The sequence below is a fragment of the Triplophysa dalaica genome, chromosome 12 (assembly GCF_015846415.1).
Source record: "Triplophysa dalaica isolate WHDGS20190420 chromosome 12, ASM1584641v1, whole genome shotgun sequence".
Taxonomy (NCBI): domain Eukaryota; kingdom Metazoa; phylum Chordata; class Actinopteri; order Cypriniformes; family Nemacheilidae; genus Triplophysa; species Triplophysa dalaica.
Window position 1 is genome coordinate 8,858,728 of NC_079553.1, and position 25,646 is coordinate 8,884,373.

The 25,646-nt window shown below is 35.3% G+C and overlaps 5 protein-coding genes across 6 annotated transcripts in view; 3 read left to right on the top strand and 2 right to left on the bottom strand.

The window, feature by feature from the left end:
• grik5 (glutamate receptor, ionotropic, kainate 5) overlaps positions 1-4,303 on the top strand; it is a 49,300-nt gene extending 44,997 nt beyond the window's left edge. The window contains exons 16-22 of the mRNA XM_056763337.1: positions 459-568; positions 680-853; positions 1,003-1,168; positions 1,763-1,988; positions 2,193-2,321; positions 2,473-2,594; positions 2,809-4,303. Coding sequence (XP_056619315.1) covers positions 459-568; positions 680-853; positions 1,003-1,168; positions 1,763-1,988; positions 2,193-2,321; positions 2,473-2,594; positions 2,809-3,408 — 1,527 coding nt within the window. The 3' untranslated portion in view covers positions 3,409-4,303. The remainder of the gene's footprint in view (positions 1-458; positions 569-679; positions 854-1,002; positions 1,169-1,762; positions 1,989-2,192; positions 2,322-2,472; positions 2,595-2,808) is intronic.
• A 323-nt stretch (positions 4,304-4,626) lies between these two features.
• Positions 4,627-7,277, bottom strand: LOC130433517 (myelin protein P0-like). Of its 2 annotated transcripts, none has more exons than XM_056763438.1 (6): positions 7,150-7,277; positions 6,312-6,683; positions 6,049-6,154; positions 5,781-5,794; positions 5,570-5,601; positions 4,627-5,076 (listed from the first exon to the last, which is right to left on the bottom strand). In XM_056763438.1, the coding sequence occupies exons 1-6, from the start codon at positions 7,214-7,216 to the stop codon at positions 4,948-4,950; spliced, it is 720 nt and encodes a 239-aa protein (XP_056619416.1). In that variant the 5' UTR covers positions 7,217-7,277; the 3' UTR covers positions 4,627-4,947. The 2 variants fall into 2 exon arrangements, with proteins under 2 accessions (XP_056619416.1, XP_056619417.1); XM_056763439.1 differs by having other exon boundaries at positions 7,195-7,275.
• A 505-nt stretch (positions 7,278-7,782) lies between these two features.
• Positions 7,783-10,946, bottom strand: LOC130433512 (uncharacterized). Its single transcript, XM_056763430.1, has 6 exons — positions 10,781-10,946; positions 9,881-10,252; positions 9,304-9,409; positions 8,813-8,838; positions 8,511-8,542; positions 7,783-8,319 (listed from the first exon to the last, which is right to left on the bottom strand). The coding sequence occupies exons 1-6, from the start codon at positions 10,836-10,838 to the stop codon at positions 8,110-8,112; spliced, it is 804 nt and encodes a 267-aa protein (XP_056619408.1). The 5' UTR covers positions 10,839-10,946; the 3' UTR covers positions 7,783-8,109.
• Positions 10,947-12,450: 1,504 nt separating this feature from the next.
• LOC130432696 (carcinoembryonic antigen-related cell adhesion molecule 20-like) lies at positions 12,451-15,170 on the top strand. The gene is made up of 5 exons (XM_056762189.1): positions 12,451-12,463; positions 12,596-12,913; positions 14,281-14,556; positions 14,640-14,897; positions 14,985-15,170. Exons 1-5 carry the CDS (start codon positions 12,451-12,453, stop codon positions 15,110-15,112), a joined length of 993 nt encoding a protein of 330 aa, XP_056618167.1. The 3' UTR covers positions 15,113-15,170.
• A 3,584-nt stretch (positions 15,171-18,754) lies between these two features.
• On the top strand, positions 18,755-23,753 carry LOC130433495 (carcinoembryonic antigen-related cell adhesion molecule 20-like). Its single transcript, XM_056763402.1, has 9 exons — positions 18,755-18,809; positions 18,926-19,243; positions 20,609-20,884; positions 20,968-21,225; positions 21,742-21,880; positions 22,019-22,059; positions 22,330-22,352; positions 23,016-23,168; positions 23,342-23,753. The coding sequence occupies exons 1-9, from the start codon at positions 18,761-18,763 to the stop codon at positions 23,402-23,404; spliced, it is 1,320 nt and encodes a 439-aa protein (XP_056619380.1). The 5' UTR covers positions 18,755-18,760; the 3' UTR covers positions 23,405-23,753.
• Positions 23,754-25,646: the final 1,893 nt, after the last annotated feature.

Genomic DNA, 25,646 nt, shown 5'->3' on the forward strand with positions numbered 1-25,646 from the left:
TAATGTACTCGATTATTTTAAATGGTTAAATCTTACATTATGCTGCTTTACCTTTGTTCAGTAAATACAGCAGATTGTAAGCTCTCTGGCAAATCTCTTTTGGTCAATAGCTCCCTCTTGTGGTGAGAAATAAACATGCAATCATAAAACTAATGAATGGAGAGGATAAAATCTGATGCTTTTGGTGTCAATTGTTGAAATTAATTCCACATTACAGACAGTTTAGAGAGACGTATAAATATTTGAAAGTAAAAACATATAACTGTAATTTTAATATCAAAAATGTTTATATGTTATGCTACAAATGCTTAAACCGTGCAGCATTTACATAATACAAGAATAATTATTTTATAACATAGTACTACTGAATATTCACACAGTACTTATTTTCCATTTGACTTTAGATTTTATGTTTGAGTTTAATTATTTACCTCTTTATCCCTTCCATTGTCTCTCAGGGCAGGAAGCCAGGTTATTTCTCCTTCCTGGATCCCTTCTCACCGGCTGTTTGGCTCTTCATGCTGCTGGCCTACCTTGCTGTCAGCTGTGTGCTTTTTCTTTCTGCGAGGTACACACAAGCACACGCTGACACCCATACATATACACACAAGCACACAATGACAAACAACAGTATAAACGCTTGCGTGCATAAAGCGGGACGTCTCTGTGTTTGTCGCAGATTGAGTCCGTATGAATGGTACAATCCTCACCCATGCCTACGTGAGCGCAGAGACCTGCTGGAGAATCAATATACGCTGGGAAACAGCCTGTGGTTTCCTGTTGGGGGTTTTATGCAGCAGGGATCAGAGATCATGCCCCGAGCTCTCTCCACACGCTGCGTCAGCGGGGTCTGGTGAGTATGAGCATGTACCGGGGTCCGTACGTGTTGATGCTCTTTTCTAGATGAACATTGGAGTCACCAAACAATGTTACACTGGACAGCTATGGGTTTCCACTTTATGATGTTCTTTCTCTCTCTTTTGGTCTGTTGATGTGTTTTAGGTGGGCTTTTACTCTTATAATCATCTCCTCATACACAGCAAATCTTGCTGCTTTTTTGACCGTGCAGAGAATGGAGGTGCCCATCAATTCACCTGATGACCTGGCCGATCAAACCAATATTCAGTATGGCACCATTCATGGTGGAAGCACTATGACATTTTTTATGGTACATTTTGTCTAATATGTATAAAAATCATACACAAAAACATAAGCGCACTATTTTTATGAAAAATTACTATGAAACAAGTGTAGGGAAGAAGTGTAGTTATCTTAGATAAAAATAGAAATGGTGAAAAAAACAAAACTGAAAACTGATAAATGTATTCTGTAATGTAATCAGAAAAAAAATACATGAAAAATGACTTAAACTCCTATAATATTTTCAATCAGTGTTGGATGATTTGCTTTAATTCTTCTACCCCGGCAGACAAAAAGAACCACGCAGTTAAACAAGAAGCTTCACTTCAATTGAACATACAACCCCAGTTCAATCGTTGTTTAAATGTGTTTATCATATGTGACCCAGTCTGAGAAAACCAGGCTGAATTGACAGAATATCATTTTAAGATAACGGGCATCTTTCACTTTAACCATTAATGTCACTATGACATAAAAATTCAATATCAAGTCAATAATAAAGATATTTTGATAATATTTTCATAGATTGTTATTTACATTACATTACAAATCACAAAAAAATGACGTTGGTAATATATAATACCTCATCATACATAATGATATAACCTATCCGTCTCCGCAGAACTCTCGATATCAAACGTATCAGCGGATGTGGAACTACATGTACTCTAAGCAGCCCAGTGTGTTTGTCAAGAGCACAGAAGAAGGCATTGCTCGAGTCCTAAACTCCAAATATGCTTTCCTCCTCGAGAGCACGATGAATGAGTATCATCGCAGCCTCAACTGCAACCTCACCCAGATCGGGGGCCTGCTGGACACCAAGGGTTACGGCATCGGCATGCCTCTGGGTGAGAGACAGAGACACTGTACATGGGCAGAAATGCAAAAATTAGTGATTAATACATTTTAATTTAATGACAGGACTTTCATTTTTGTATCCCTTTAAAAGAGATTTCACACAGCTTTTTTTTGCAGAAGTAGGTTGCTTGCGCCACTCATTTACACTTCCTCATTTCACCAAATCCCTTCGTCTGCATAATTCTCTCTCTCAGGTTCTCCTTTCAGAGATGAGATCAGCCTGGCCGTGTTACAGCTGCAGGAAAATAACAGGTTGGAGATCCTGAAGAGAAGATGGTGGGAGGGAGGGCAGTGTCCCAAAGAAGAGGACCACCGTGCCAAAGGCATGAACCCCACCTGCACACAACAATCTCCTCCCAGACTCGTTTCACACACCATTCTGTTGTTTCGTTTAAAAAGTCCTCAGCGCTACCAAAAATACTCAAGTGTACATCATTTTTTATATGAGGAGGTAAACGTGTTAATCTGTTGCAGGTCTTGGGATGGAGAACATCGGGGGTATATTTGTGGTGTTGATCTGTGGGCTGATTATTGCCGTGTTTGTGGCTGTGATGGAGTTTGTCTGGTCCACACGCCGATCAGCTGAAACAGACGAGGTACGGCCTCTCTCCTGCGATCGCCAATATCACAGTCACACTACAGTAGGTTACCAAGGCAACTCGCCGACTCGTCAGCTTAGTGTGTGTCGTAGTGAAGTCCAAGTCAGTGTTTGTGCCACGGTTTGCATGTCTACTTGTGCATGTCTCTAGTACATATTTTTAAACCGTCCTTTGTTAATACTTTTTGATTTGACCATTTTTTTAAATTCAGGTGTCCGTGTGCCAGGAGATGTTGACAGAATTTCGAAACGCTGTCTCTTGCAAGAAAAGTTCCCGTCTGCGCCGCCGTCGTCCGCTCTCCAGCTCTTTGGCCCTTCGTCACCCCACTCGCATCACGTTAGGGGCTCCCCGGCCTCTGCGCCTTGTCAGAGAGATGCGCCTCAGCAACGGAAAGCTCTACAGCGGCACCGGACCCCTAACAGGAAGTTCAGGGGCCGGACCCTCAGACATGGGCCCCGGCCCTCAACGTCTCCTGGAGGACCCATTGGGTGCCAACAGCACCCCTACAGTGGCGCTAGGTCCACCCTCAGTGACAGTGCCTCTGCCACGAGGCTGTACTCACGTGCGCATCTGCCAGGAGTGCAGGCGCATCCAGAGCCTTCGCACAACCTCCTGCACACGCATCCCGCCCTCCTCAGCCCCCTTGCCACGCCTGGCCCCGCCCCCTTCACACTCATCATCCAATACAGACAGCGAAGGAGGAGGTGGGCCCAGCCCGTGCCGGATAGGCCACTCCCCACTGGCGAAAGGCTGCACTTTACCGCCACCTCAGTCTAGCATCAACACAGACCTACTAGGAGATCAAAAATGAGAGACAAATATTGAGAAAGCTAGAGGGAGAGAAAGAATGGCCTAAAGTGGGATCATTTTATGCCCTTGTTTATAATCATGAAATAGGCTTGGAATATTGTCATTTTCTTTTCAATTCCAGCCATTGGTGTCATATAAATAAATATTTTTTTGTACTACTGAAGTGTGTATTATAACACCCCAGACTGTCTGGATTAATTTTGTAAAATGCAATAGTAAAGATCAGTATGAGATATAGGCATCTGGATTTGGTGAAGGCTACCGAGAGGCTACCTACTTCCTCAGCAGACAGAACAGAGATTTTCTCTCCCTTTGGACCAACTGTGTTGTGATCCGGGTCCGTCAATGGCTCTCCATCCCTCTCAGACTGAACTCTCTCTCTCTCTCTCTCTCTGGTAGGAGGGAGGTCACACATTGGAAGTAGCACAGAGACTCTCTTTTGGATGTCATTGTCTTAATGATGCCATTAAGATCCGAGCCAGACAGCAGCAGAATGAGAGCACACTCTTTTAATGGTGGACAATGTAAAAGTTGTTAATTAAAAGATATTCTAAACAGATATTCTTACTTTTCTGTACTATACTTATTTTTAAATTTGCTGTCTGTGTAATTTAATTCTGGGGTTGTGATGTCTGGATTGGAAATTAAAAATAGAGATACTTTATTGATACCGACCAAGGAGATCAACTCTGAATATGACCGAATATGTATGTTATCAGAATTAAAGAGCTGTGTGTTCATTAAAATGTGGACTTTGATCTAGATCAAACTGATAATTTAAATACTATCACAAGAGTGTTAAAAGTGTTCCTTACATCACACACCATAAACCAAATGTTCACATGTAAACTTTTCCATTTACCAGAGAACAGAAAGCAATTTTATGGACACGATGACACAGAAAAAAGCTAAATTAAAATTAATTTAGTTTATATTTATATATTTTTTCTTGGCTTGGTTCCATGAGGTTTCTGTAATATAATCCTTTTCTTTTTAAAGGTGTCCATACTCATTTTTTATTGAACAGATGTATAGTATTGAACCTATTATTACAGGGTCATTACAATATACCTCTTTCAGTTTTATAAATATGCATCATTAAGTCCCACTGTGGTTCAGCCTAGACTGGTGTTTTCTGCATACAGTTGTTTTATCATTTGAATCAAAGTCAAGATTTTTATTTGAAGAAGATTATTACCAAATGAAAAAACACTTTGTTTCATCTTTTTTAATTTGAGAAATTGGTGTCAGACTCAAGGTTGATGCATTAACTACAGTACATACATGTAGTATTGTAACAGCATAGTAATCATGTTTTACATTTCATGTCTATCACTAGCAGAAGACTTTATTCCCAAACACCATATCAGTTTCTGCACAATTTTGTCAGAATAATTGTATTTAGTTAGAATATAATATCAGTGCAATTGATTTGTATCAGGGCCCAGACAGTAATGTTTTTGTCTGTTTTTAAAAACGACTTCATTTAACTAAGGCCAAGTACTGGCTTAAGCGGGAAACCGCAACTTGTCATTTTCGTTCACAGATCCACGCTCTGCTGTGTGTACATCAAATTCCAGCCGATTGGGGCTTCCTTCAATTCTCCTGACCAGGCACTGAAGGTAACCATGGTGTATTCACTGTCTTCCATCAGTTCCATCACTTCTTCCTACGTGTAAAAATAGAGTACGTTCACATTTAGCCATTAAGTACACTTTTATCCAAATTGACTTACCAAAAGAAAATGATAAAAATCTCCCAAAAATAATATCTTCTCTAATCTTTATTTACATTCATGTTGTTCAAAAGCTGAATATGACTTTTCTGTTGAACACAAAACAAGATATTTTGATAAATGTGTCAGTGAATCGGAACACATTGGATATTGTGAAATGTTGTTTGGTTACCAACATACTTCAAAGTATCTTTTGTATTCTCCAGAAGAATAGTTGATGGTGTTGATTGTTATATGGTTATTCATTGCCGATCAGTTATTAACTATAAATTAATAACTGATCGGCACTGAATAACCATATAACAATCGAGAGCTATGGAGCAGCACTGGCTCTAATTAAATACTTTTTCGATATACAATACTGATATTTCTTAACTTTCCTTTCTCACAGTGAGAGGTTTCAATCTAAGGTAAAAGATTGTCTCACCCGTTGTAGATCACCAGGGTTCTGGGCCATACCTTGAAAAATTGGCAAAGACCTGGTCAACTGACATAATAATACAGACCCAAGTGTCCTTATAGGATGAAAATTGTAGATTTTAGAACAACAAACGGCTCTTCACAAAAAGTTTATTTCTAAACACATCATTAAAGTCAGAAAAGAGATTTTAAAGAGAATGTGTTAAGTGTTTACTCACAAAAAGCAGAAATACTGGCACCCCGTTTAAAGAAACATAAAATGAGAAATGTTTAAAGTTAGGTCAAGGATCTCAACATCATTTAAAATACTGTGTATTTTATATTTAATATGTGTATTAAATTAGGTATTCAACAAAATTAATCAAAATAATTAGTCTAATTTTGTTGTGTTTTATATTGAAGTAAAATTGATAAAACAAATAAAAAAGTAAGACATTTGAGTTCTCTACAATTTATTTATTTGTAACATGCTTTAAGATCACATACCGTCTTGTATTCAAGAGTAAAAAGCTCACAGAAGCTAGAATTACAGTGACCATCACAACAGAGACAATCCATGGGGTCACAGCTGTGGACAGAACAGCAGGCATTCCTGTCGAGATACCATAAGAGGAGCATTCAATAACCTGTAGTTCAGTGAAACCCACTGATGAAAGAGCATAACTGAAATCGCCACCGTCTATCTTGCTTTATTATTAATTTATTAATAACAGTTTTTTATTAATCACTTAATAAATTTTATTAATCACCTTCTTTCACTTTAAGAGTGGTTATTCCTGTTATTGTCCCAATAGGGTACGTTATGTAGACACAGCTGTAGACTCCCTGATCGATCATTTTCACATCTTTGATGATGATGGAGGCATCAATGGTCAAATTGGGTGTTTTTATGAACCTGACTCTTTCTTTCAGGGATGTATTATGCACAGTCGTGCCATGTTTCTGATGATTTAATATGATTACTATAGGATCGTGTTTATTGGAATGATTTTGCCAGGTCCAATGCACTTGAACTAAATTGTCCTCTTTGTTTCTCTGGATGTAGTGGCATGACAGTGTGACATCGTGATTCTGGTCCCCAATGACTTCACCATCAGTGACAACTCTCTGACCCTGAAGAACTGTGTTAAAAAAGAGAAATGTATTTATTTTCCTAAGGTTAAGGGCAGTGTCTTATCATGCAGTATTACAACGCTTTAAAAATGTTATGTTAAAAATGTTCATTTAAGCATAATTTTCATGGAGGTCTTAATATCACACAATTAATAATAACAGATCTTTCATGTTCACAATGGACTTTTTTCCAACTCATTTGATTAAGTACGCAAAGTCTGTTAAAACTATATTTAGATTATAAACTTGTCAAAGGATGAATAGGGTTAAAAAGAAACTAATTCATAATTTTAATGAATTACTGATAGTGATGTTCATGCTGTGTTCCAAAAACCAGCAAATTTTTCACAAAGAATATTTCTCATATACTAGGAACTGTTCATACTGCCACCCGAAAACAAAAAAGAAGCATTGACTGTACAATTATATAAACTTCAAAGATAATAACAGAACGGTTAGTAAATAATCACTCACCTGTAAACAATGTGGTACATGACAGCAGTAAAAAAATTAACTTACTATTCGTATCCATCATTAGCATTCATTTAAATGACACAAGATACTTAAAGGAGCTATTTAACACTTGTTTGTTTCACTTCTGCCCTGGGAATGTTGAAAGCAAGAAAATGTTGACAGGATTTCCTGGTTGCAGCATTTGTGATTAAGTAACAGTTCTGTGGATTTTGCTTAACAAACTCTGTGCTGTTCTGTATTCTATTAAAGGGATAGTTTGTCCAAAAAGTAAAATTCTGTCATCATTCACTCACCCTATTATCATTTCAAACTTGTATGACTTAATTTCTTCAGCAAAACACAAAAGAAGAGCTTTTGAAGGATGTTGGTAACCAAAAACCTGACTTCCATCGTATGGACACAAAACCATGCAATGCAAGTCAATGGGTACCAACGATTTCTTGTGACCAACATACTTCAAAATACCGTACTTTAATGTTGTTCATTTTGGTGAATCAATATTGAATTATAATGTGACATTACGTTCAATCTAACTGACTAATAAATGTATTTGTAACCTACTGTTCAACTGTGGACAGATAGTGTTACTTATGTTATCCTATGAAGAGAAATCAGAGCAATGAATGCAAATAATTGAGTTTTTTTATTTATTTGTCTTAACGAAATATCATAATACAGACATATTGCAACATTACAAAATAGGGAATAAAGAGTATAGGTTTTGAGAAGTTGTTGTCAGACATGAGCCTCTTGCATAGATTACATACAGACTGATATGTTGCTTTAGTCATCATGTTTTAAAGACCATGTCTACCACTAAAAGAGCAGACGAGACATTTTAGAGATTCCGCAGTCAGCATCTTCTCTTTTTTGCCACATTAAAAATTGTAAAAACACATTGTTTTGTAATTAAATCTTGTTTTTTACATAAAAACTGGTGGATTCTATATTTATAAGAACTTAATAATCTTTTTTCACCTCCGCGTACACAGATCCATGCTCTTCTGTGTGAGCACGACAAGCAAGCGGATTGGCTGATCCTTGCTGTGATGTCATTCCTGAATACCCGCTAAAGGAAACAGCAGCATATTCAACGTCTCCTGTAAGCAAGGTGTTTCTGTTGACTTTGTCCGGCCTTAGTATCGTGACATCAGCATATGTGACTTCTTCCTACCGGTAAACAGGATTAAACATCAGATAAGCAGGCACAACATTAGTTAATCAAAAGCTATAAAGCAACACTGTCCTGTTAAACACACAACATTATTTTATGATTATTGCGTCCCTCAATAAAGAATTTACATTCATTAACTTCCTTCCCAATAGTAGGAGTGTCTCAGCAGTGGGTACAATAGTTTTACCTGGTTAAGTTCAACAGGGCTCTGGGTAACATCTAGTAAAAAGACAAAGAATTGGTCAACTATGAATAAAAACGGTCAAGATAAGAATTATTTTGACTACATTTTATTATAGCATTTTATCAAATTTACTGGACAAATACTGAAAAGAGCTACATAGTACGCAGTCAAATGAAATGCTTAAGTTTTAGCACAGCATATAAGCTTTTTTTATAAATGTTTTGTAGAAACATATACGAACAAGTGACATTTACTATATGTGATAAATAGGATTTTTAAGAGCTCATGCAAAGATTTTTTCTCACAATATGCAGAAGTACTGGCAGCTCGTCTGTAGGAACATGAAAAGAGAAGTAATGTGGTTATTGTTGTTATAAAAACTTGACGACTGATATAAATGATAGCAAAGCTGACCGGGGTCAGACATTTCCCAGAATGGACTTTTTTCACTAGACGGTGGTGACGTGTTCCGCAGTCATCAACATCGTAAATAAAAAAGTATTTTAGCTATAACGCTATATTTGTATTATATTATCTTTGCATCAAATAACAAAAAACAGTATACGCTAATGCAAGGGTGTTTCTTATAAAGTTTCTATGGAAGTCACGGTAGATTTGACATCATTCTCTCTTTTGTGATCATACTTTTTTTCATTTAGTTGGAAGTAATGACATAAGGTTGTTAAAATATTAAGGGCAGTCTCTGAAATCAATTTAAGAGGTGAATGTTGCACAAATGTTGAATCCAGAGCTATACTATTTTAATAATTACCAAATGCATTTTCTATTTACATACCGTCTCTTAAGGAGAAGTAAATAGCTCGCAGAAGCCAGAAGAATAATAATGATCACTACAGTCACGATTCCAGCAATCCCAGCAATGGACAGAGCAAGAGGCTCTCCTGTGGAGAGATCACAAGAGATGTTTTTAATAATCTGCAGTTCAGTTCTACCTGCTGAAGAATTAGTATAAACTAACTTTACACACACTGGTGATACAGTTTGAACACTTCCATCAGTCTTTTCAGAATTCATTCATAGGCATTACTAAAAAGACTCTTATGAATGAAATCATATGAATGAATCTCACTAAGGTCGATGTACTTATTTCACAGTGTATTTAAGAGGCTCTTGAGTAATTTAAGCTATGACCATAAATAATTCCACAAATTGTGTGGATTGATGTGTAGATACGTAATTATAATTTTCAAAGGGACATTTTTTCACTCGCATTAACTTAAATTGGTTAAAGAAAATATCATTTCTTTTGTGACCACCTACTTCAAGCCCTAGCATTGTATTTTAAAGGAAAATTACTCAGGTTTAAATAAAATTCTAAAAATGTTGTGAAACATTCAATAAGCTGCACTTGCCTTCTTTCACTTTAAGAGTGGTTGTTCCTGTTATTGTCCCACTAGGGTACGTTATGTAGAGACATCTGTAGACTCCCTGATCAGTCATTTTCACATCTATGATGTTGATGGAGGCATCAATGGTCAAATTGTTTTTTTTTATGAAACTGACTCTTTCTTTCAGGGATGTTTTATGCACAGTCGTGCCATGTTCTCGATGATTGATTATGATTAATATAGGATCATGTTTATTGGAATGATTTTGCCAGGTCCACTGAACTTGAAGTAAATTGTCCTCTTTGTTTTTCTTGATGTAGTGGCATGACAGTGTGACATCGTGATTCTGGTACCCAATGACTTCACCATCAGTGACAACTCTCTGACCCTGAAGAACTGTGTTAAAAGAGAGAAATTTTTATAACCTAACTGACAAAACAGATTACATGTAGTATCACAATGCACATTTTAAGCATTATTTTCTTGAAAGTCTTATTTTTAGTCAAATCTGTTAACACAGGAACGTTCTCAAGAGAACATGACAGGAGACGTTTAACCAAAGAGTAAATGAACCGAAATATACTATGTGTAATTAACAGTAAATATACATTCATGTAGAATATAAAGTATTCATACCAAAAACTTATTATCCATGTTCACATTAGACAATTCATGCGCCCAGTTGGTTTTTAAAATGCAGTACGTGATATCAAAATTGCAAATAAATTCCTTTAAAAGACGTTTCAGAAACTATCTCTTAGTTGATATTGTGTTTAAAGCAAAGGTTTCACTTCCCGTTTGCTCAATTGTTCATAGCACTGAGAACACAACTAAGTTAAATTATTATTATCTAAATATTTGTTTTCCCTCAGTTTCTGAAAAAGAAAAGAAAAAGAATACAATAAACAGTAAATAATCACTTACTCTTCAACTGTGTGGTACAAAACAGCAGTAAAGGAATAAATGTACCATGCAATTCCATTTAAAGCTCTAATTTCAGTTACGCAAGCTATTGTGTTAGAGTTCGTTTTCTAAAATCAGACAGTCAAAGTTAAAAGGAAAAGGGAAGTTAAAAGCATAGTTGGACAGTATCTACCGCCCTATTGCTCTGGCAATGTTTAAAGACTTTGAAAAGTTGGAAACCCAGAAATGTTGACAGTCGTTGAGTCATATCTCCCAGTAGCAGCAATTGTGCAGTAATGTTGTTCAGTTTTTAACTTGAAATGTTAAAATGATAGCTCACAAAATGAAATTCTGTCATCATTTATTCACAATAATCATTTATTTATTCTATATTGAGAGATGTAATAATTATCAATTAATTGTTTATTGACATTTATTTTCAAAACCTGCAAACAACTATGTCTTGAACAAAAAATATATTTGGAGTGGTTTTGTGTCCATATAATGAAAGTCAAAGGGGACATTCACATAGATAAAATTAAGCAAATGGTCAACAACAGTGCTGTGTAGTTATCAACATTTATGTTTTAGTGACTTTTTTCAACATCAGCATTGACATGAATCATCCTCATGTAGAGCTGTGGACCGACAGTGCTGGTGCTGTATTTACAGAAACCACAGCGATGACTATAAACCTTTTAAAAGTTTCTGGTTGTGCTACACAATCTTGTAAAATTAGATCCTATGGAGATAATGAGAGCGGTGGGATAAGAGACTGAATCGTGGGTATTGGCATGTCATTCTCTCCACAGTTGCAATGGAGTCAATTGTCCAATCACACTGTTTTGATTTCCACACTGTCAGATAATCATGTTAAGATCAAGGGCTTATGTTTGCTACTTTTATTTATGTGAAGAGTTAGCAGGCACTGTAGGCAGTATCTTGTCAAGTTATACTGAAATATGAGTTCAAATGGAGGTTACACTTTAATTTAGTCACCGCTCAAAATAAGCTCTATTGGTTTCAATGTTAATGATTCGAATCTGTATGAACACAAAAGTCTACAGTATCTTGTCCGTCTTCAACTCTTTATAAAATTAGAGATGTTGCGCAGTGAAGCCACCACCCAAAACGATGATGTTTACATACTTTTACTGTCCTTCGTTGTGTGTCTACATTTCTGGGCAGTGGTCGTAATGGTGCCAAGAAGTCTGCGGAATGTGGATACACAGAATTTAACTTTTAAACAACGTCCCACCCTATGGTCATTGATATGAAAAGAAAAGTGTAATTGTCTAGCCCCAGTTTTAATAATTTCCATTATTTTCAATTAATTTAAAACACTATTAAAATATGCTTCATATATTCCTGTATTACGTGTTGTTCTTAATTGATTAAAAAAATGAAAAACCTCACCATAATGAAAAAGCAACATTAAATAATTTATTTTTAATTAAGGTATTGGCAAAATCGTGTGCGTGAAGTCACACAAGTGTGAAGTTTGACTCTTTCAAACAAGTTAACATCGACTCAGTATCCAGTGCTGAGTGGCACAATGACTTCTCTTCATTTTACAACGTTAGTTTATCATTAACCGAAGACTGTTCTGGAAATATATATAGACATCACTTGCTATTCCAATTGAGAGCTCAATCATGATGCTTCCTTATTGTTTGTATTTGACCTTATGGATGTTGTGGATTGGTAAGCCTTTTAAACAATGATATTATGTATGTAGATAGATAAATACATATATAAATTTTACTGAACTGTTTGACAATTTGTACTGCAGTTGATTAAAATCCTTCATTCATCTTTTTTTTGTTTTGGAAATAGGACAATGTATAGGTCAAGCGTTGTTTTTTCCTGACTCATTTAATGGGGCAGTAGGTGGAAGCGTAGAGTTTGCTCTTGACAGTCCACCACCCCCTAATTCAGTGGACGTTGAGTGGAATTATGGATTTCCAATCATACTTACCTTTAAAGATGGTGTACTTAGCATACAACCAGCATATAGAGACAGAGCAACTCTGGACACCACCACTCTTGCATTGAGGCTTATGAACCTGAGATTCAATGATACTGGGACATATAAGCTGAGTGTAACAAACAAAGAAGGAATTTACAATGGACTAACTTCACTGGTAGTCTATGGTAAGTGTGTTCCTGAAACTACAGAAGATACTAGATACATCATGTGTTGATAGTATGAGTAAATCATAAATACATTTTAAAAGTATTTTAAAGATTATAAAAATATACACTTTAAAAAACAAAAACTGTAGTGGCCAAAAATGATGGGGTGGGGGTGAGTATGTTTGCACAAAATTTGCTTTAAGTGCCCCCTCAGGTTCGATTAAATCATCAAAGTATGAGTGTGTGTGGTATAAAATATGAATGTGTGTGGTATAAAATATGAATGTGTGTGGTATAAAATATGATTATGTGGTTCAGAATGTGTGTGGTAATTTTCTTACAAACTACAGCAGATCAGATAAAGGGTGTTAAACTGAAATAAGAAACAAAAAGTTTACTTGAATGAATGTAAAGATTGACTACATTTTTAACTTTTTTTAATATTTTTTGATCCTCTTGTATAGTAATATTCTGTAGCGTAATATTTAATATATAAAACATAATATTTTGTACGTCCCTATAACCTTGACTTATTTTTTAATTCTTCTCAAAGCTGAGCTTCAGTTTATACTCCAATATATTTAACTTAAATCCAAGGTTTTAATACACACCAAATAATATCTTCCAATTAAAATCAAATAGTTTAATTGTCAGCAGTTAGACATCCCTTCTAGCCACTACTGCATGGTTATTTCATGTTAGGTTGTAAATAAAACAAGTTGTAATAGCACTAGAAACGTTGAAGGTGTGACAAACAGGAAACAACCTCAGCTTGATATTGAGTTAATTGTGTTGGTGAGTACATTTACTTTGATTATTAAACAGTGAAAATCCAATTGAAAATGGGCCAGAAGTATTGTGCTGTTCTTTGTCTCATGTTTGTTGTACAGTTTGCTGCTGTTAAATGACAGTTGTATATACTTTAGATTCACAGTAAAATACATTGATTTCGTAGAATTGTAGATTCACATAAATACAGTAATTTCTTATACTGTATTAACTTTTTACAGACATAATGAAATGTCCATCGTATATAGTGCTGTGTAGGTTTCCAGTATAGATAAATTGTTGGTGCATTTTTATTTGCTTTAATTTATTTATAATATACTGTTATGAAAGTTAATTGTTAACAAATTGTGTTTGCTGCCACTATTGTCAGTGTTGTGTATGACAATATCCAATAATGGTGATTCACCACACACAGCTAAAACTAAACTCAGTACAATAACAATAAAGTGTTAATGTAATGATTTCTCTTAACTAGCATGTATCAGCTAAATCAATACAATAGACCTGTGATGCTCATCAGCTGTTTGTTATTTCCCAGTGTTTCCCAGAATATCAAAACTAAAGATTTATTTATTTTTTTCCCTTTCACCACACAGAAAATGTGTCTGACACCAAACTTACTGGTCTAATCGAACCATTAATAGAGACAAAATCAATTGCTAAGATTAAATGTGACGGAAACGGCAACATCACCTCTATGAAGTGGATGAAAGATAATAATCCACTGAATCCCAGTGACAGAGTCATCTTCTCATCTGATAACAAATCAGTTTCCATCGGTCCAGTGATCAGATCTGACAGTGGAGAATATCAATGTACTCTGGCAAATCCTGTTAGCTCTGAGACTGCAAAACTCAATGTTATCATCAACTGTGAGTATAAGCAGCTGAACATCACGATATGTGCTGATGAAATAATAAACAATACACTCTGTTTCTTTCCCTTTGTGTTATAGATGGACCAGATAATGTTTTGATTGATGGTCTGAGGGAGGTGGGTTTAGGGCAGAAGGTGTCATTGTCTTGCTCTGCCACTTCTGTACCTTCTGCTTCATTTACCTGGAAGTTTAATGGAACAGTCACCGGTGTAAATACAGAAACATTCACTATAGAAAAGACTGACATCACACACAGTGGAGAGTATCTCTGCACTGCCTGGAATAATGTCACAAACCAAACAAATGACTCTCAAAGCCACTCTTTAGTAGTTAAAGGTACACAATTCACAATATAATATAATATAATATAATACATAGTATTACATGACTGTTGTCTGTTGTTTTTGTATTTTTTTGCTATAGAAGGTGGTGATGGAGGAGGAGGGCTGACAACAGGTGCAATAGTTGGGATTGTCATTGGTGTTTTAGTGGCAGTTGGATGCATATGTGGTTTGATTGTCTATCTCACAAAAACTAAGAAAATATGTTGATATTTGGTGTGTTATTTGTAATTACATATATTACACATCACCAAGAGAAATTTTGTAAGTGTATGTTGTTTAATTGTCCAGTTTTGTAAATCCACATCTGATGTGCAACCACAATCTAAAACAAATATCTTTACCATACTGTGTTATAATGTGTGCAATTTTAGAATGTTCTAGGCTGGGCAGTAGTAGTGTTGAAGCCTTTTCTTCTCAAATTGGTTTGTTAAAATAAATGATATCCTTCATCAAAAAGAAAAGTTATTGTGTGTTTATTATATTATGTTTCGCATTAACATACGGAAGAAACTGCCCATATAGGTTTGATACAGGATGTGTTTGACCTCTGCATGCAAGACAAGTCAAAGATGATATTGGCTTGCTGTATATGTGTATATTGTACGTATGGTTGTAACACCGGCGGCGCCAGGGGGGTCTTGGGGGGTCTCAAGACCCGCCCAAAAAACGCCTTGACCCCCCATTTGACCCCCCACCGCCTCCGTGATTAAAAAATATTTAATATATATTAAAATATATATATCCGGGATAAAGATTTAACAATGGCCCTCTTCAAACTACGCAGAACAATAATAATTCATAATTTATTCGACATATAAAAAAATATAAACAAGAATCACTGCGACGCCCCATGAACGTTTCTGCCGCTGCGCCTTACGTCATTGCGTTCATGGCGCTGCACTTTATATCTTTAAGCTAAAAATGGATCGCTTCGTCATACCTAAAAACAAATTGACAGCAGACGGAAATAGGACTGAAAATATACCCGTTGCAGTGGAGGGGGAGCCCTGCTTGATCGTAGAATTAGAAATAGAGGACACCGAGGAATTAGAGCAGTGGTTCTCAACTCTGGCCCGCGAGATCCATTTTCCTGCCGAGTTTAGCCCGAACTCTGATATAAAACACCTGAACAAGCTAATCAGCGTCTTTAGGAATAGAGGCGTTCAACTTAATGCGGCGCTGCGTAAATCTTTCAGCGTATGACATTTAAGTACCGCGAGAGCAATTCAAGTGCAGATTGTTCTGTAAGGATTTGTATCGCTCTCGCGGTAGGCTACTTTAATGCGATATGCCAAACAATCTGTGCAGCCCTACATTACGTGGCTAAACTCTGCAGGAAAATGGATCTCGCGGGCCAGAGTTAAGAACCACTGAATTAGAGGATGAGGAGGTGGGACCGGAGCAACTCGCATGGAAGCATATGTTGCAAAATTCTATTTGCAATGTAATATGCAAAATGGCAATGCAGTATGTAAATTGACAATGCAATTGTGTATCTAAATATACATTTCAAATAACGTATGTGCAACATTAAGTGCAAAATGAAAATAAAAATTCAATATATCAATTACATTTGGGAGTTCCTACACGGGTTTTATGATTACAAATGTAATTGATATAATTGAATTTTTATTTTCATTTTGCATTTAATGTTGCACATACGTTATTTGAAATGGAAAGGATTTAACCGGGGATTTAAGCTATGGCCCAGACGAGAAACCAAGACAGCCTAAATCAAAATCATAACCGTGTCGTTCTTTTGGATCGCAGGGGCAGCTAGCATCCAAGGGTTTTAGTTACTCGTGGTTCCAACAGTACCAGTGTCTTGAATATTCTGTCAAAAGACGCGGCTTTTTGTTTTGCCTGTCGTCATTTTTTTCACAGTGTGCATGGATCTGGTTTTATTTGTTTAGTAGCAGTGATATGGAGTTATTAGCAATGTCCACTGTATTTTTGGGGGGTTTTCATGAGACCCCCTTGAAATGACCTGGACCCCCCATTGCCCCCCCAATCAAAAGTGTCTGGAGCCGCCACTGGGTTGTAACAAGTACCTTATTGATTATGAAGGTAAGTGTTTTGTTTTCTTTTTGTGTTAAAGAATGTGCTAGGGTAAGTACTTGAATACGTGTTCTGTCAGTGTTCTGCAAGACGGATGTAATGATACTTTGCTTTGCGAAAAGGCCGAATTTACTTGACGTCATTGTGAAAAGGGCGTATTATTCCCTGTCCCATTCGTCGGACTTTCGATTTCACAGACTTCGCTCCCCATGATCCTATGCATCCGTTCACGCCATGATTGCACCTGTACCTGATCCCCGGACACTTTTATACCTTGTGTTTTGTCTTGTGCATTGTTAGGTCTAGTTGTAAAGTCGTGCTTATGTTATTGCTAGTTTCGATCCCCTATAGTTAACCTGTGGATGTGTTATTTACCTGTGGATGTTACCTGTTTTCACTTACCTGTGGATTTATAGCTATCATTTGTTCTCCTGTGCACCACCATTAATTCAACTGTTCAGCTTACTCCATGTATGGCATCGTCCTCCAGTCTGGTAGTGTTCCAACAATGTGTTTAAAAAAACACCGAAGTGGAGGAGCAAATGGCTGAAAAAATTACTCTATGGGACTCAATAAATTTTGTGCATCTGTTTTGTCATAAATTATTTTCAAAGCTAAGGTTAAGTTTACACTCTATGCTCAATAATGTAACATCCATACACGTTTTTTCCATCTTCAAGAACATATTTGAATTAAGGGCAAAAATGTATTTTTTTCAAAATGAGACCACTTTTGGTCACTAATTTACAGATCAAGTAAAATCATCTCAACTAAGATCTCACAAGAGGAAATTGATTTCCAAAAACAGCATTTCCGTTTTGCCTTCATTTTATTAAATGTGAGAATAAAAGGTCTTACAGAAAATTAAAACAGGTTTAGCTCTAATGTTCTATTTTGAATAAAGTTTTGTACTCAAGATTTTTTGATCAGTGCTTCCTTCAGTTGAACTTTTGTTAAATCACTCTCTTTATCCATTTGCCTTCAATAAGAACATTGTAGATGTTATGGTCAATTTTTATGGTCATTTTTAGTGTGATTATTTAATTTTAAGGGTGGTTATTCTGTTTGTCCACCACTAGAGTGGATTGTGTCAGTCATTTCCCCATGTTTGATAAAGATGTAGCGATCACAGGTCAGCCTGGGACTTTTTATTAAGCTTACTCTCTTTCATGCACAGAAGGATTCTGAAATCGTTTTGTTCAAATTCTTTTGCCTGGCCCACTCCAGTTCAGCGTATTTGGTTTTTATGGTATATTGCTGGTACTCAATGTCCAGATAAGTGACAACCCTCTGACCCTGATGGACTGGATTAAAAGAGAAATAAATCAGAGGGTGTCTGGCCCTCCCGGTTTAGCCCGGTTTCCCCCAAGTTTTTTTTTCTCCATTAATCAATCATTGGAGTTTGGGTTCCTCGCCACAGCAGGACAGTGTTGGCCTGCTCACCGGGAGACTGCATTCATTCATTTATTTATTTATCTAGAAACTTGATATCATTTATTAGAATGATCTTACTCGTTGTATAAATACCATGCACTGTGCTGTGTTTTACCTATTCTGTTTTCCTGTTTGCCCCTGTAAAGCTGCTTTGAAACAATACACATTGTGAAAAGCGCTATATAAATAAACTTGAATTGAATTGAATTGAAAAAAAATCACAGATCATTTTCTCAGAAGTTCAGCTCTAGGTGGCACAAGCTTTATCTTCGTTTTACGACGGGAGTTTATCATTAACTAAAAACTGGATGTACATATGCTGGTACTAACTGTTTGTTACTCCGAACAACTGAGAGCTCACTCATGATGTTGTCTTGTGCATTATATGGCATCATATTGATATTGTGCATTGGTAAGTCTCTTAAGCAATATGTAAGATGTTATATATAAATGATTTAACTGCAAAATAATCAAGTGTTCCTTTTTTCGTACATTTGTTCAAAATTTTATTTTTTCTTTTGGAAATAGGACAATGTATAGGTCAAGAGTTGATTTTTCCTGACTCTTTTAATGGGGCAGTAGGAGGAAGCGTAGAGTTTGCTCTTGACAGTCCACCACCCACTAATTCAGTGGACGTTTACTGGAATTTTGGAGTTCCATTCATACTTACCTTTAAAGATGGTGTACTTAGCATACAACCAGCATATAGAGACAGAGCAACTCTGGACACCACCACTCTTGCATTGAAGCTTATGAACCTGAGATTCAATGATACTGGGACATATAAGCTGAGTGTAACAAACAAAGAAGGAATTTACAATGGACTAACTTCACTGGTAGTCTATGGTAAGTGTGTTCCTGAAACTACAGAAGATACTAGATACATCATGTGTTGATAGTATGAGTAAATCATAAATACATTTTAAAAGTATTTTAAAGATTATAAAATATACACTTTAAAAAACATAAACTGTAGTGGCCAAAAATGATGGGGTGGGGGTGAGTATGTTTGCACAAAATTTGCTTTAAGTGCCCCCTCAGGTTCGATTAAATCATCAAAGTATGAGTGTGTGTGGTATAAAATATGAATGTGTGTGGTATAAAATATGAATGTGTGTGGTATAAAATATGATTATGTGGTTCAGAATGTGTGTGGTAATTTTCTTACAAACTACAGCATATCAGATAAAGGGTGTTAAACTGAAATAAGAAACAAAAAGTTTACTTGAATTAATGTAAAGATTGACTACATTTTTAACTTTTTTTAATATTTTTTGATCCTCTTGTATAGTAATATTCTGTAGCGTAATATTTAATATAAAAAACTTATATTTTGTACGTCCCTATAACCTTGACTTATTTTTTAATTCTTCTAAAAGCTGAGCTTCAGTTTATACTCCAATATATTTAACTTAAATCCAAGGTTTTAATACACACCAAATAATATCTTCCAATTAAAATCAAATAGTTTAATTGTCAGCAGTTAGACATCCCTTCTAGCCACTACTGCATGGTTATTTCATGTTAGGTTGTAAATAAAACAAGTTGTAATAGCACTAGAAACGTTGAAGGTGTGACAAACAGGAAACAACCTCAGCTTGATATTGAGTTAATTGTGTTGGTGAGTACATTTACTTTGATTATTAAACAGTGAAAATCCAATTGAAAATGGGCCAGAAGTATTGTGCTGTTCGTTGTCTCATGTTTGTTGTACAGTTTGCTGCTGTTAAATGACAGTTGTATATACTGTAGATTCACAGTAAAATACATTGCTTTCGTGGAATTGTAGATTCACATAAATACAGTAATTTCTTATACTGTATTAACTTTTTACAGACATAATGAAATGTCCATCGTATATAGTGCTGTGTAGGTTTCCAGTATAGATAAATTGTTGGTGCATTTTTATTTGCTTTAATTTATTTATAATATACTGTTATGAAAGTTAATTGTTAACAAATTGTGTTTGCTGCCACTATTGTCAGTGTTGTGTATGACAATATCCAATAATGGTGATTCACCACACACAGCTAAAACTAAACTCAGTACAATAACAATAAAGTGTTAATGTAATGATTTCTCTTAACTAGCATGTATCAGCTAAATCAATACAATAGACCTGTGATGCTCATCGGCTGTTTGTTATTTCCCAGTGTTTCCCAGAATATCAAAACTAAAGATTTATTTATTTTTTTCCCTTTCACCACACAGAAAATGTGTCTGACACCAAACTTACTGGTCTAATCGAACCGTTAATAGAGACAAAATCAATTGCTAACATTAAATGTGACGGAAACGGCAACATCACCTCTATGAAGTGGATGAAAGATAATAATCCACTGAATCCCAGTGACAGAGTCATCTTCTCATCTGATAACAAATCAGTTTCCATTGGTCCAGTGATCAGATCTGACAGTGGAGAATATCAATGTACTCTGGCAAATCCTGTTAGCTCTGAGACTGCAAAACTCAATGTTATCATCAACTGTGAGTATAAGCAGCTGAACATCACGATATGTGCTGATGAAATAATAAACAATACACTCTGTTTCTTTCCCTTTGTGTTATAGATGGACCAGATAATGTTTTGATTGATGGTCTGAGGGAGGTGGGTTTAGGGCAGAAGGTGTCATTGTCTTGCTCTGCCACTTCTGTACCTTCTGCTTCATTTACCTGGAAGTTTAATGGAACAGTCACAGGTGTAAATACAGAAACATTCACTATAGAAAAGACTGACATCACACACAGTGGAGAGTATCTCTGCACTGCCTGGAATAATGTCACAAACCAAAAAAATGACTCTCAAAGCCACTCTTTAGTAGTTAAAGGTAAGAGTTACCTTGTTTTATAGATATCTTGCATGTCAAACAATACTTTTAACAATTAATTGTTATATTAATTGTGAGTAAATCGAGGTGTTTGACATGACAGATTTCACTTAATAGGAATTGGTGTTATAATCCCCACACTAAAATAGTGGGATTATAACACCTAGTCCTATTAAGCAAATCTGTCATGTCAAACAATACTTATTAACTCACAATTTATATTAAAGTATTTACATCTTCAAACATTTCTATTTAATAATAAAAGCATATTACTTTTCTCTAAATTCCAGTTTGCAGTCCGGAATGTTATATTTCTTTAAATAACATGCCTGCTAAATAGACACTTGAAACACAATGACAATACTTTATATCGAAATGATATACTATCAATGAATAAATGTAATTATCTTTGTAACTATTTTTATTTTGTTGTTATTTATGTTATGCTGTTTACGTTTTGTTTGTACAGTATTGTGTACAGTACATGACTCTTTTTTTCATGTATTTTTGCTATAGAAGGTGGTGGTGGAGATAATGGTGGTGATGGAGGAGGAGGGCTGACAACCGGTGCTATAGTTGGGATTGTCATTGGTGTTTTAATAGCAGTTGCAGGGATTTGTGGTTTGATTGTCTACCTTACAAAAACCAAAAAAATGTAAGTAATTTAGAGCCATAGTTTCACTTGTTTAAAACGCCCCATGTGTAGTGAATGTATGCATAGTAATGAATGATTTGACCTAGAATTATTCATGACATTTCTCAAATGATCCTGATCTCACTACTCACATTATAGCCCAAAAGTAAGCCTGGGAAAAAGAAAACCAAACAAAGAAGGTATGATAATTAATTCATAATGCATATATGTTCTGAGTAAAACACCACAAGTGAAAAAATAATAGAAATATTGGAAAATATTGAATAAAAAATAAGATAATGGTTGCACTGTTTTCAGACATAGAAATAGATTGATTAAGCATCATATCTTCGCAAGATTAACCTAAAGATTTATTACCACCTCCAAATGTCATTATAGATTTCAGATTTCATTACATACTCAGTACACTTGTCTTTTCAACTTCAACTCATTTATGTTTCTTTAAACAGCACCACCCAGAAGACAAGAGCATGTAAGTGACTTTTAATTATAGTTTTTCCCAATTATTTTTTATTTATATTGTATGGATCCCTAATTTTCTGTAAACTGTTAAAAATGATGTCATATTACACATCCCACAGCATACAGTGAAGAATGAAATCTGTTTTTTATTAGTAAAGACTGAGACCAAGACTTTCAGTCTATTCCGTCTCTCGGCTCTAATCTGATAGAATTCATGGCTTTTCAGAGGGGACTTTCTTCGCCCGTTTCCGCACAAAGGCATATGTGGAGATACAAAATAACCAATTATTGCATAACACTTTAAGTTGTCATTGCATGTTAAAGTGTGGTTCAACCAAAAATGAAATTTCTCTCATCATTACCCTCTTGTCATTTCAAACCTTTATGACTTTATTCCGCAGAACAAAAAATTTTTAAATAAAAGTTATAAACCAAACAGCACTGGACCCCATTCGGTTATATTGTATGGAGACAAAACCAATGTAAGTGAATGGGGTCTAGTTAACAACATTTTTCGAAACATCTTCCTTTGTATTCTGCGGAATAAAGAAAGTCATACAGGTTTGAAATGACAAGAGGGTGAGTTAATGGTGACATAATTTATATTTTTGGGTGAACAATCACATTAAGGTAAACATACAACTGCTAGCTGATCAGTATTTTTTCTATGTAGGAGTTGAACTATGCAGAAATCAGTCATGATAAGAAGTCTGGAGGAGATGGGGTGATTCCAGGGAATATGAATGAATCTAGAACAGAATATGCACAAATAATGCATGGAGCTTCAGCTAAACCACAAGCTCCCCCACAACCCTATGGAAACCAGGTGAGTAATATGTAAATCTAGCCCTTTAGAGAGCATGATAAAAGTGATGTTGCTGGCATAATAGCTTATCGCATCACAAAATGGACTCGTGTCCTTTAGCCTTGCAGTAAAATAATAAGGAAGTCATTTGGCTTGTTTATTTTATGACATGCTTGTCCAATGTCTACTTTCAGGAATCGAAACCCTCCTCCTTACCAGAAGGGGTTACCTATGCACAGGTTATGAAACGCAGCTGACCCGCCTTCCCGACAGTGCCCTGCATATTGCACATATTTAATTTTGTGACATTTCTAATTAAACATTTGTTGTTGTGTAAGTGAGATTAATTGAAATAAAATAATTCTATATAGCACTAAAAGTGGTTATTTGCTCGTAATCATAGGGGAACCACTTTAATATATATATAGCTCCATATTTTGGTGCTTCGGTGGTTCTTCAGCAGTCCTTTGGGATGACTGATGTGCAATATAGCAACGCTGTAGAATCATACGGTGCTTGCCTCTGAAGACCCTTTGAAGAACCACTGTGCACCAAGATATGGTGTTATATAGCGCTAAAAGTAGTTCCCCTATATGATAGCATGCAAATAACCACTTTTCGTGGTTTTTTCGTTTTTTAAGTGTATAACATTTTAAGTATGTTGTATGATTGAATGCTGTGACCTGCAAGGCTGTATAAAATCTACCAATTTCAAAATGTTAAAGAGACTGCAGACTTGCTGTATTTATTACAAAAATCTATTTTCATCATATTAAAAATCCACTGTGTGCTCAATGTTTAACCAGTGTCGTTTTATTATAACTTCTGTATCACTTTTAAATAGAATGCAACTACACATAAATAAGAATTACAAATGGTGGTGACAACAGAACAAAGAAATTTAGAGCCATTACACTGCCGCATTTTAGTGATAATGTTTAGTGAGAGGAAACATTTTATTTCTTTTCGAAGACCATGTATACATATTAGGACAGTAAGGACGAATCAGTGTTACTTTTCATATTTCAATAAGCCCAATCTATCGTTTTATTTAACTGATTTAAAGAACTTTTGACCAGTCTTGAAGAAAAAAATAGATGACTAACTTCTAAATAAAGTCTAAGCAGTTAACGCAACCGCCCCCTTGACTATGTCTTAGTTAGATTAGGATATTTAAGTGACTTTTATAAAAATGCATTAGAGAGAAATATAACTGGTGTGCACCTTTATACAAAACAATGGCACTGACATATTCTAAGATATGTTAGGGCAAGTTATTTTTAGTTGAGACAGCTCAAACATTCATTTAAGTCTTGAACTAGCCTTATGCCTGGTCTGTGAAACTATAAAGTTGTATAATGTGAATTTGTTACATGGCAAAGTTCAAATCATAATACATCAAACCATTTATTTAGAAATGACAGCTCTTCCTCATTGTTTTGTGTTTTTGATAAAAGAATGTAAAACCATATAGTAGGTAATAAAGAGCAGAGGTTGCATTCATGACTATCTTGAATGTAAATATCTTCCTAATCATAAAAATAACTACACTTTCATTTCTAATATGTAGATCAGTAGTTCTCAAACTTTTTCGTTATGAGGCCTTCTTTGTAAAGTGAAGGGACGGGTGACTCCATCTCAACTTTTACATATATCCTTCTGTGTGGTTTTATGAAATTATTCATCAAAGATGATCCGTATTGGTAACACTTTATAATAACTGCACGCTATGAATCATTAGTTAAACATCAGTACATAGTTAATTAATCATTTATGAAGCATTGGCCCCACATTAATAGACATTAGTAAGCAGTTTATAAATACAGCTATAAATGCTTTGTTCTTGATTTATAAGCATGTATATAATATGCTTAATAATCAAATTTTCATACTTTATTAAGGATGAATTCATCATTTCTAAACTAAGGATTACATTACTTACAAACCAGTTAGTTAGGAGTGGTCAGTAGTTCATGAGATCATTTAGAAAGTGTAAGTAAATGATTAATTAACTCTTTGAATGCAAATTTATACATCTTATTATTCTGACATATAGTAACAGTTACTTAATTTGATAATAAATGCTTTTTTAACACACATTCCTGCTGTAATTCATGATTAATTAAGATAGTTATAAAACATTTACTAGTTGTCAGTTAACTATTTTTGTGAGCTCATCTAAAGTGAGGACTATGTATGACTTGTAAAGCATTTGCAAATGAGAGTTAAAGGCTCAGTTGTCTTCTAAACAGAAATAGGAAAAACACAACACAGAGGGATTCAGAACATAGAAATATTTATTTCAAGATGCAAAAGAAATTAATCTGTACAACTGTACATATTAATGAATATAAAACGATTTAATATAAAATAAAAAATAAACCTCTGCAAAATTAAAATTGTACAACCGAACATATAAATTAACATTAAATGAATTGATATAAGATGAAAAATAAACTTCTGCATTTTTTTTAATTCCTGCACACCTCCAGAAAAAAT